Source organism: Lemur catta, chromosome 15, assembly GCF_020740605.2.
Source record: "Lemur catta isolate mLemCat1 chromosome 15, mLemCat1.pri, whole genome shotgun sequence".
NCBI classification, from domain to species: domain Eukaryota; kingdom Metazoa; phylum Chordata; class Mammalia; order Primates; family Lemuridae; genus Lemur; species Lemur catta.
In genome coordinates, this window is record NC_059142.1 from 41,549,810 (window position 1) to 41,562,052 (window position 12,243).

Consider the following 12,243-nt stretch of genomic DNA (forward strand, 5'->3'; position numbering starts at 1 on the left):
AAAAAAATGGTATATTGTCTGCATCATTTTGTTCCTTTTCCTTCTCAGCTTCGTGATGAGTGGTGCATCTTAGGGTCCATCCCTGTTGCTGTGTGTATGCCTCGCCTGTGGCATCTGACTGCTGCTCAGTTCTCCCTAGTGGCATCCCTCTCTTAGTCTTGGACACCCAGGTTACTGGCCCCCAGCCTTCCCTTGCCACAAATAATACTGTGATGAAATTTCTCAGATGTGTTCCTCGATGGACCATGTGAAAATTACTTTGGATTGTGTTCCTAAGTGCAGAGCTGCTGATTTGGGGAGTGTGTGTGTGTACTTAACTGCGTTTATACTGAGTTAGTATATTTGTACTAAGTGCTTTCAGATTGCTCTTCAGAATGACTGCACTAGTCTATCTTCCTTCCAACAGAATGAAGATTCTGTATCTTCTTAGTCCACATGAGATGCATAGATTTATTTTTAAATATTTTATTGTGGTATATGAGAGTAAAGAGATGCATAGGATTTTGATAATGAAGACAGGAAAGAAGGTTGTCCATTCTACACAGAAGGGATGCAGTGAGCAAGGGCCCAGAGGTCGTGTGTCAAGCAGGAATGTTTTGTCCTCCAAATCCCCAAAGCACAGCCCCTGGAGGACAGCTGTGGGTGTGAAGCAGAGGCAGTGGGGCCACACAGCATAGGGATTTGAGTGGAGAGCTGAGAGTAAAGGCTGACATGGTCAAAACAAAATGCTGGGACCTTTGGGAGCTGGAATGTCCAGAGGAACACTGGTTATTTACACACAAAAGGCAATGATAAAAGGATGCTTGTTTAGTTTTATTTTAGACATGTTGAGTTTGAGCTACTGTCAGGATGCACAGGTAGAGGTAATTACAAGCAGTCAGAAATTATTACATAAAATCCTGTAATTATTATCGGATTCATAATGTATTCAGCAGTATGGGGCAGAGAAAACTGGCTTGATAGCTATTTTGGAGCCACCACTAAGAGTATGATATATATGACTGCCAAAAGAGCTGATGTAATCTTGGGCCACTTTACTAGAAGTAGAGTGTAAAGATGGTAGGAGGCAGCCAGTCTCACCACTGGAGGGTTTTGTGTTCTTTTTAAGGAAGAGGTTTTTGTGGGAATTTGTGTGAAGGAAAACAAGCGCCCACCACTACATCTACCCACCTGCCTGCATCTGTACCCTTATAGGATGCCTTCACTTCTGTTCTTATGGATGATTTGTTAATGTTTCTGTTTACTAGAAACAAGATCCCACATCTTCTCACCACTCAAGACCTTTACCCAGCAATTCTCCCCTCTCTCTCCTGTATCATCAGCTTTCCCTGTCTGCTGGATCAACCCCATCAGCGCCCAGACATGCTGTTATTTCATCTTAAACCCTCTCTTGACCACACCCCCTTTTAGTTACCTCCCATTTTCCCTGCTTCCCAGTGCAGCACATCTCCTAAGAGTTATTGATACTCACTGTCTCCAAATCCTCTCTTCCTATTTTCTCTCAAATTCACTTCCATCCTTTTGCCTCTCCCACTCCACACAGCCTGTTCTTACCAAGATCACCAGTGGCCACTGCCCCGCCAAATCCAAAGATCAGTTCCCAGCTGTCATCTTACTTGCCCTGCCTGTGGCATCTGACCCAGCTGAACATTCCCTCCTCTTTAAAAAACTCTTTCCTCAGCTTTCGGAGAACCCCCTGGCTTTCCTCCTCACTGGCCATGCCTTCTCACCTTTGCTGCTGGTTCCTCCTTCACTCCCTGACCTCCAAACATCAACAGGCCCCAGGGCTCCGTTCCTTATACCTCTTCTCTATGTACGTTTACTCCCGTGGTGAGCTCATCCCGTCCATCAAATAACTTCTGTTCATGAGGATGCTCAGATTCATATCTCTAAGCTGGACCTTTCTTTCCAACCTCAGGTTTGTATGTCCAACTTCATGGGTCGCATCTCTACTTGATGTCTAATAGGAAATCTCAAACTTAACTAAAACCTAACTACTGAGCTTCTCCCTGCCACCACCTACTCTTATAGTCTTCCTCATTCCTCGTCTCAGTGAAGACAGTGCCATTCTCCAGTTGCTCAGGTCAAACACCTTGCCTCTTCTCTTTCTTCTCACACCTTCTTTCAATTCGTTAGAAAACACCTTCAAAATATTTCCAGAATTCACCCTTTCCTCACCACCTTCACAGATCCTACTCTGATCCAAGCCACCACCACTGTCTTCTCTTTTCTGAATTATTAGCCTCCTAACTAATCTCGTTCCTTCCAGTATATTCTCAGCATAGGGACCAGAGTGGTTCTTTTAAAACAGAAGTCCAATCATATCACTCCTCTGCTCAAAACCCCTGGTGCAGGGGTTTCTTGAGTGCTTATTTGGAGGTTCTAGCAGGGGAGCGCAGCTACTCATATACCCTTGACTGAAGAACAGTCTTCTTCTATCGGAGAAGGTCGTCCTCTTCACCTGAGCCCGCAGCTTCAGGAGGGCACACATGGAGCAGTGAGGGAGGAAGGGCACTCCCACCTAGCTAGCCAGATCAGCCAAATAAACCCTGGCGATCAGTGAGGTGACAGATGTCACAGCCAGATCGCCTTCACATCCAAGGTTTCTTAAGTTTATCACCATTGACATTTGGGACCAGTTAATTCTCTTTGTTGGAGGTTCTGTGCATTGTAGGATGTTTAGCAGCATCCCTGGCCTCTACTTACTAGATGCTAATGAGGGTAATGGCACAACTCCCCTGTCAAGGTGTGGCAACCAAAACTGTCTGCAGGCATTGTCAAATGTTCCTTGGGGGGCAAAATCACCCCTGGTTGAGAACCACTGCCCTAGAGTAACAGTAGGAGGCAGGGCACAATGGCTTGTGCCTGTAATCCTAGTGCTCTGGGAGGCTGAGGCGAGAAGATCGCTTGAGGTCAGTAGTTTGAGAGCAGCCTGAGCAAGAGCGAGACCCCATCTCTACAGAAAAAACAGAAAAATTAGCTGGGTGTGGTGACATGCGCCTGTAGTCCCAGCCACTTGGGAAGCTGAGGCTGGTGGATTGCTTAAGCCTAGGAGTTTGAGGTCACATTGAGCTATGAGGACACCACTGCACTCTAGCCCAGGCAACAGAGCAAGACTCTGTCTCAAAAAAAAAAAAACGTACAGTCAGATAACTTAGCATGATCCAGAAGATCCTGTGTGTTTACCTCCCATGTGATCTCAGCTTACTGTTCTCCCCATCATTTGTTCCATTCTCACTGTGTCGGTCTCCTTGCTAGTCCTCAAAGTTGCCACATGCTCTTGGCTCTGGGCCTTTGCGTTTGCTCTGTTAGCCAACTAGAATGCTCTTCTCCAGGTAGTTGTAGAGGTTTCTGTCTTCCTTCAGATTGTTATTCATACGTCATTACCTCTTTTTTTCCACTGTTGTATTACCAACACCTAGAACAGTGCCTGGCACATAGTGCCATTTTTATCATCCCAGAAAGAAGCCCCCCACCCATTAACCATTGCCCTCCCACTGACCCTCACCTCCACCCTCCCACCCCCGCCCTAGGGAATCTGCTTTTCTGGGCATTGCCTTTTCTGGACATTGTCATATAAATGGAATCATATAATAAGCAGCCATTCATGTCTGACTTCTGTCACTTGGCATCATGTTTTCAAGGTTCATCTGTGTTGTAGCATGTGTATACATACAGCGTGTATATGTATTACATTTCTTGTCATTGCCAGATAATATTCTGTTGTATGGATGCACCACATTTCATTTATCCATTCATCAGTTGATCAACATTTGGGTTGTTTCCACTTTTTGGCTATTATAAATAATGCTGCCAATAACATTCATGTGCAAGTTTTTGTGTAGCTTTAAGTTTTCGTTTATCTTGGGTATATACTTAGGGGTGGACTTGATGGGTCATGTGTAACTCTGTGTTTAACACTTCCAGGAACTACCAAACTGTTTTCCAAAGCAGCTGCACCATTTTCCCACTAGCAGTGTATAAAGTTCCAGTTTCTCCACATCCTCACCAACACCTGGTATTATCTGTCACACAAAAGTGTGAACTTTTTCATGGTTCCTACCTTAGCCTCCTGCTTTTTGCCCTTGGAGAAAGTTGTTTTTTTCTCCTAACGGGTGCGATGAGCCATTTGTTTTCTCCAGTCTCAATCCACTTGTAACCAGTGGTCACATCCAGAAAGGGGCAAGTTTGAGTCAGGAGAGCTGTCTCTAGCTTTGGCTTACAGTCATCTCTTTGTGAAGGATCTCGCCCCATCGGCACAGAACCCAAAATACGGAGCTGTCTAGCACGTGAAGTCAGTGCTCTTACTCATGTAAGGTAGTCAGTCATTGAGCATCCTCCTTTCCTCTCTTGCTTGCAGATGGATGATGACGACGATGATGATGACATAGGTGATCATGATGATGATCACCCTGGGATGGAAGTGGTGCTGCATGAGGACAAGAAGTACTACCCAACAGCCGAGGAGGTGTATGGTCCTGAGGTGGAGACCATAGTTCAGGAGGAAGACACGCAGCCTCTCACAGGTAAGTCAGGATGAGCTAAGTTGTGACAGGTGAAATTGAAACCTGAAAACTTCATTCCATAGCCGTCAGCAGATGTTAAAAGTTCAGTGAAGCCAGGCGCAGTAGTATGCACCTGTAGTCCCAGCTACTTGGGAGACTGGGGCAGAAGGATCACTTGAACCTGGGAGTTTGAGGTTATAGTGAGCTATCATCGAGCCACTGCCCTCCAGTCTAGACAACAGAGTGAGACCCTGTCTCTCAAAAAAAAACAAAAAACCCAGAAGTTTAGTGAATGAATAGATCAGTTTTCCTTTACTATTTTCAGGTGCTGTTTCTAGGTTGTAATTCAGTTAATCCTGTTTTGATATTCAATAAAGCTCCTATTACTAAGCAAATAAGTTATTTCTTTATCTGTATCTGTTTACTGTTTAGGTACATGAAGACTGTTAGTAAGTTTTCCCTGTGGTCTGATAGGTTTTTCCGTCCAAATAATTCCTGCCCGCCCCGCCCCCCCCCCCCTTTTTTTTTTGAGACAGAGTCTCGCTCTGTTGCTCGGCTAGAGTGAGTGCCGTGGCATCAGCCTAGCTCACAGCAACCTCAAACTCCGGGGCTTAAGCGATCCTACTGCCTCAGCCTCCCGAGTAGCTGGGATTACAGGCATGCGCCACCATGCTCGGCTAATTTTTTCTATATATATTTTTAGTTGTCCAGGTAATTTCTTTCTATTTTTAATAGAGAGAGGGTCTCACTCTTGCTCAGGCTGGTCTCGAACTCCTGACCTCGAGCCATCCACCCGCCTCGGCCTCCCAGAGTGCTAGGATTACAGGCGTGAGCCACCGTGCCCGGCCTAATTCCTGCCCTTTTAACCAGTCCTTACAATGCTTATTGTCCGTTTCTTAATAGTTTTTATTGATCTTCTAGAAAGTAATTGCATCTTATAAATGCAAGGAGAGATTTTGAACTGACTTGATCTCAACCTATATCCATTCTCCCTCCCTTCCACCTTTCCACAAAATGAAGTTCAAATGCCTCAGTTCAGGTCAAGATCCTTCACTCTCTCATGCCAAACAGTATTTCCTGAACTTTCTCAACATGAGTGATCCTTGAGAATAAAATAAATTGATGGCATGCATCATACATTCTGAAAGCTCAGTCTAATGGAATAGGGCTCTGTATTTTTGTTTTATACCTACCTACACATGTCTTCCTTTTTTTTTTTTTTTTCCTTCTAGAACCCATTATTAAGCCAGTGAAAACCAAGAAATTCACTCTGATGGAGCAGACATTACCCGTCACAGTATATGAAATGGAGTAAGTTATAAGGTTTCTCAGCGTCTCCGCAGAGGTAGTGTGTGTGGGTTCATCTTTCCATGGAGGTAGGAGGTGGTTTGTAGTTGAAGTAGCTGGTGGATTGTGGCAGCAAAAATCTCTCCACAATTCCCCTTTATCTTATATGGCTGCTGGGATATTTAGACTCTGTTGACTTTTCTCTTGGTGCTCATCCAGGTCTTAGCTGTTTTCTCTTCTTCCAGACCTTTAGTTTAGTATTGGAAGCCAGCCTTTGAGACAGAACTGGGTATTAATTATCAGTGTTGGGTCCACCAGAGCCTGTTTTGACTCAGAAAGACAGCTGAGTACCTTTAGGATCATATCATCTCTTTATTTTGAAAAGGAGAGCGCAAGTAGGTGGATATATGTATGGAATCATTTAGGCTCTTCACACTGCAAACTGTTTTTGAAAACATTTTTACTGGCAAAATACACTTGTGAGGCCCTCATGTATTGAAGTGCTTGTGAGTCGCAATTAGATAATGAAACTTTTTTGTTTGTCTCTAAAACATGTTGACCTCTTGTATGTCCAAAAGAGCAGGGTCCCTTCTGAAATGGTGAGCTCATCTGCCATCATTCAGACATTTTTTTGTTTGTTTGTTTTTATTTATTTTTTATTTTTTTGAGGCAGAGTCCCTCTCTGTCACCCTGGCTAGAATGCCGTGACATCAGCCTAGCTCACAGCAACCTCAAACTCCTGGGCTCAAGTGATCCTTCTGCCTCAGCCTCCCAAGTAGCTGGGACTACAGGCATGTGCCACCATGCCCAGCTAATTTTTTCTATATATTTTTAGTTGTGCAGCAAATTTCTTTCTATTTTTTAGTAGAGACAGGGTCTTGCTCTTGCTCAGGCTGGTTTCGAACTCCTGAGCTCAAATGATCCGCCCACCTCGGCCTCCCAGAGTGCTAGGATTACAGGCATGAGCCACCGTGCCTGGCCTGTTCAGACATTTTTGAAACAACTTTTCAGTTGTCTGTAGAATTTGCTTTATATTCCTTTGCGTTCTCAGTGGTGACTTTTGAAATCTCCAATCTTTGAGAGTGGACTTGATTTTTGTGAAGAGCCCAAGCTATCCAAGGGCTACCTGCCATAAGTAATGTGGCTGATGAGCGAGAAGGACAGTGCTGGTTATTATCAAGATGGAAGTCCTCTAGACTCAACGTTGTTAACAAGACGGGGGTTTTCTTTTGTTTTGTTTTCTTCTTTCTTTCTTTCTTTTCTTTTTTTTTTTTTTTTGAGACAGAGTCTTACTCTGTCGCCCTAGGTAGAGTGCAGTGGCATCATCGTAGCTCACTGCAATCTCAAACTCCTGGGCTCAAGCGATCTCCTGCTTCAGCCTCCCAAGTAGCTGTGACTATAGGCATGCACCACCACACCTAGCTAATTTTTGTATTTTTAGTAGAGATGGGGGTCTCACTCTTGCTCAGGCTGGTCTGGAACTCCTGAGCTCGAGTGATCCTCCCACCTCAGCCTCTCAGAGTGCTAGGATTACAGGCATGAGCCACTGTGCCTAGCTGAGATGGGGTTTTCTTGAATGCCTTCAACAACAACAATTTCAACAGAAGCTCCCAAAGTGATTTTAAACCCCCTTGGCATCAATGGAATATAAGTACAGACTGAAGATTTTTAAAGGGACAGTACTCATGTATATGTGTTAGTTCACGTATTATGTTTTTCTTCTTTCTTTTTTACTCCCATTATTTCACTCCCATGATATTTCATTCACATGGTCGTGTTACCTCATGGGTAAGTCTGTTCCATTCCCAAAGCCAGAGCTGTGTAGATACAGACATTCCTGTCTGCCTCTGAGCATTCTCCAGTTGGTCTGTTGTTCCTGGCTGAAAATACCCGAAATGCTTTTGAACCACTCCCCATTTGAAAGCTTTTGCCAAAGTCCCTTTTCTCTTTTCTTTTCTCCTTTCAGTTTCTTGGCAGACCTGATGGATAACTCAGAGCTCATCAGAAATGTGACCCTTTGTGGCCATCTCCACCATGGCAAGGTGAGAGAACTTTCGGCTACTTGGAACAGGAGTTCTTTTTGTTCCTGCTCATGTCTGGGGCTCATGTCAAGAGTCACAGAAGTTGAGGTTTGAGGTCGTAAGGCTAAAACTTCCTGACTTCCTGACTCGGGGTGGGAGAGAGCCTCCATGCCTATTATAAAACTGTGCTGTGAAATTGCAGCTTTTCCTGAGTGACACGTGGAGCCTGTTTCTAAAGCCACTTGTATACCTGAGCCTTGTGTCTACATCTGGACAGAAGAAGGGAAATTGAGCCTCACTCTGATTTTTATAAGTTTTCATTTCCTGGTGGATGCTTGTCCAAGAAAGATTTCATCTTTCATTTGAAAATAATTCTGTGGCTTTAGCGTTAATACTTTGCTGTCCCATCATCCTCCTTGCTCTCCTCTTCCCCTCCTTATTCCTAAATTACATGGTGCATTGGGAGCTGGGGGATGGGCACAGGAAATTTTCCTCTGTGGTTGGCAGGTCTTAACCATCTCTTCCCTTTCAGACGTGTTTTGTAGATTGTTTAATCGAGCAGACTCACCCAGAAATCAGAAAGCGCTATGACCAAGATGTGAGTAGAACTTCTGCTGAGGGTTTAGGAGGAACCATTCCTAATATGTAGGGATGTCTCTCTCCTTCCCCTTCCTTCACCATTCCCACTGTCTTTATAAATAATGACGCCTACAGAGTGAGGTTTTATGATTGTAATCTCTATTAATAGGCTGTAGGAAAGTAATTTCAACTTTCTCAGAAGCATGAGAATATTAACCTGCAGTATTTTTGGATGATCTGTTTTGTACTTGGGATCCCTCCTCTGTTATGAAATATCCTGACTTTTATTTTCTATTCTTTTCCCATCATAATATTAATAGCCTGCTCTATAAATATAATACAATTGTACCTTGTTTTCATGGTAAATTTAAATGCCCTTGAATGAGGCCAACTGTGGCTATAAGTCTCAGTGCAATAAATGTTCAATCTCTGCCAGATTGACTGTTTAGACATGTTGGCATGAAGGCTGGCACGTGTCTCCTTTTACCACTCTGAGAATTTGGTGCATTTGATAGGATTTAGCTCTCCAGCTATACCTGGTCTTCATTGACCTTCCCCTGCCCCCCCCCTCAAAAAAAAACCCCAAACCTCTACACATCCAGGAGCATTTCCAGCTGGGAGGGTCTCATTGTCTGCAAATGCTGTGGGGACACCCTCCTGTCTCTAATCTATTTTCCTGCTTAGACAGAAACCTTTGAGCTGGGAGGCTGTGAGGGAAAGTGATTGATGGTTCATTTGTGGGGGAGGAGTCTGAATTCAGGTGGTCACGACACTTAATTTTTTTCAGCTGTGCTATACTGACATCCTCTTCACAGAGCAAGAGGTAAGTGTGCCTTGGGAAATCAGATTGTTGCCCACACCAGACCCACCAGTAATGGTTTTTCAGGGAATGTAGGGAAGCTTTTATGATAGCACTTTAGTCCATCTCCACCCCTCTGTACCCCACTGCCCCACATGCTTTATCTCCCAGCTTCTCTCAGTCATCCCAGGATTGTAACTCCAAAGAGAACTAGGTAGGCAAGATGTGGGGGGAGGGGGCCCTCCTGTCCTTGACTGGATTTAATTTGGACAAATAGGGCAGATACCAAGAGGTGATGTCTACATTTATGCTGTAAGTAATGCAGAAGCTCAATATGGTTTTTAAAATGACATCATCCTTAAAATCTGTAAGATGACTCCATCCATATGATGATCTCTTTCTAAGAGTAGCTTCTCTTTGAGAATGGGTTCATGTGTCTTTGTACCTCTCTTTGTCTTTCCCTTTGGAACTTTGGCCCTTTCTGACCCCTGTCTTTCCCTTCTCTTCTTTAGTTCTTTTTTTTTTTTTTTTTTTTTTGAGACAGGATCTAGCTCTGTTGCCCAGTGCAGTGGCATCATCATAGCTCACTGCAGCCTCCACCTCTCAAACTCCTAGGCTCAAGCAATCCTCCTGCCTCAGCCTCCCAAGTAGCTGGGACCACAGGCACACACCACCATACCCACTAATTTTCTGTAGAAATGGGGCCTCTCTACATTGTTCAGGCTGGTCTCAAACTCCTGGCCTCCAGTAGTCCTCCTGCCTTGGCCTCCCAAAGTGCTAGAATTACAAGCATGAGCCACCACGCCTGGCCTGTCTTCTTTATCTCTGTCCTTTTTTCCTAAATGACCACATGGAAGACTCAAGTATATAAGTTTGGTCAACTGAAGGACCTTGGAACAGTGCTGGCATGTGATAAGCAATCAATGAGTGTTAGCTAATATATTTCTATGTTTGTCTGGAGTTTTTTGTTTTGTTTTTGTGGGGTTTTTTTGGGGTGCGGGCGACAGGATCTTGCTCTGTCACCCAGGCTAGAGTGTGGTAACTCGATCATAGCTCACTGCCCTCAAACTGTTTGGAGCTTTTTAAATATTTATTTCCTATTATAGCTTTTATAGTATTTCTTTAAAATAAAATAAAATAAACCTAAAATGCCCCAGATTGTTTTTTTTACTTTTAAAATGCTCAGCTTTTTTGTTTCCAACGTGTGAGGAGGATAAGATTCTAGGACCCTGGATTCTCTGTTAAGGTGTAATACTGCTTTGCTTGCTTGTTCATTTTAATTTTTTTACATTTGAACCAAAGCCCCCCCAAAATGCTGTCTGGCACCAAGATATTTCATGGTCATGATGGTTGAGGCCTAGATAAAAATCAGCCCCACTACAAGAAGATGCATTAGTGTAATTTACTAGTAATTGGCAAGCTCCAAGAGCAGAATGAACCCTCTTGCATAGGAACAAGTCTTGACCCCTGTTTCTTTGTACCTTTCAGAGAGGTGTTGGCATCAAAAGCACTCCTGTGACGGTGGTCTTGCCAGATACCAAAGGAAAATCTTACCTATTCAATATCATGGACACCCCAGGTAAGACATTGTTTGACTTTTTACTGTCAGAACCTTGTCCTGTTGGGTATTTGTGTTCCCACTTTCCAGAGCAGAAAGAGCAAAACAGACATCTTTGTTTTTACATTTCCTTCACCTTCATTGAGACAATTTTCATTTTTAACTCTCTCCTTTGGTTAATTAGCAAGCAGCCATGCTCCAGGCCTCCTATTCACTTCTCTTTATTCTCCTTTAGAATATTTATATTTTAGGGAATCCTAATTCATTTATTCATTTCCCACCTGTGTCAGGCCCCGTGCTAGCTGCTGGGGAGATAAAGGTGGGTCAGACTTGGTCCCCGGCCTCGGCATGCTCAGGCCTTTGAAGGAGGCCCGTGGACATGTAGATTACTGTGGGGACAGCACCTCTTGCCCTGTGGATGACTCTTTTACGAAAAGGACCAACTTGGGGCAGAGTTTTTAAAAACTCTAGAAAATTTGGGATTTTGGCTGATTTTCCTTCATTGCACTATCAGGTGCCCAGTGCCCTGATACCTCTCAGCCCCTGTCCCCCTTGGGCAGTACACGGTGCTCCAGGCCTGCCTTTGCCCCTTCTTCTGTCCCCAGCTTGTCTTATGTCCCATAGCACTCTGCTCACTGCTGATTAGACTAAGTAGTGTGTGAGTGCGAACTCACTACGCCCTCCTGGGTAAAACACTTACCTCTTTTTATGCATGGAGGCCTCCTGTACAAAAGTGTAATCCAAGGATGTGACTCTACTGAGGGGAATTTATACATTGCAGGGAGCTGTCGGAGGAAGGAAGGAAAGGGGATATTTGGGGGATATTTGGGCACAAGCTTTGCAGTGCCCCGCCGATCACTGTACAAGTTAGTTGTGCCTCATCCTGCACCAAATGGCAACTTACTTTGTATCTGCTTTTCAGGACATGTGAATTTTTCTGATGAGGTCACAGCTGGCTTGCGCATCTCAGACGGAGTGGTCCTTTTCATCGATGCTGCTGAGGGGGTGAGTCAGACTCAACTCTCTTAGAATCTCTTCCACGGTTATGTTTGCCCCCCACCCCCCAGTGCCCAGAGACTAAGATAGCTGGGAGCCAGAGAACATGAAAATCTGTGGGATTATGGCTCAGAATTGCTATGAAATTAGGGCAGTAAATGAAGTTCAAAATTAATTTTCATCGTGGGTCTCCTTGCTTCCTGCCCAGTGAAGCTCAAAATGATAGGACCCATTGTCATTCAGGAAACACAAAGATAAAATGAGAAGTGTAAATAAAAGGGAGGGAGGAGAGTATATTCATATAAATGGATTTTAAATGTTAATGAGTTTTTCTAAGAGATTGAAGTTAAAAGGGTGTCTAATATTTCTCGATTGAAAGGTTGAGTTGGGCCGGGCGTGGTGGCTCACGCCTGTAATCCTAGCACTCTGGGAGGCCGAGGCGGGTGGATCGCTCGAGGTCAGGAGTTCGAGACCAGCCTGAGCAAGAGCGAGACCCCG

The 12,243-nt window shown here is 44.3% G+C and overlaps 1 protein-coding gene across 1 annotated transcript in view; it reads left to right on the plus strand.

Annotated features, from left to right (window-relative positions):
• Window positions 1–12,243, plus strand: part of EFTUD2 (elongation factor Tu GTP binding domain containing 2) — a 37,861-nt gene that overhangs the window by 6,631 nt on the left and 18,987 nt on the right. The window contains exons 3-9 of the mRNA XM_045526811.1: window positions 4,361–4,526; window positions 5,738–5,816; window positions 7,759–7,834; window positions 8,346–8,411; window positions 9,180–9,215; window positions 10,680–10,770; window positions 11,672–11,754. Of these exons, the coding sequence (XP_045382767.1) occupies window positions 4,361–4,526; window positions 5,738–5,816; window positions 7,759–7,834; window positions 8,346–8,411; window positions 9,180–9,215; window positions 10,680–10,770; window positions 11,672–11,754 (597 nt within the window). The remainder of the gene's footprint in view (window positions 1–4,360; window positions 4,527–5,737; window positions 5,817–7,758; window positions 7,835–8,345; window positions 8,412–9,179; window positions 9,216–10,679; window positions 10,771–11,671; window positions 11,755–12,243) is intronic.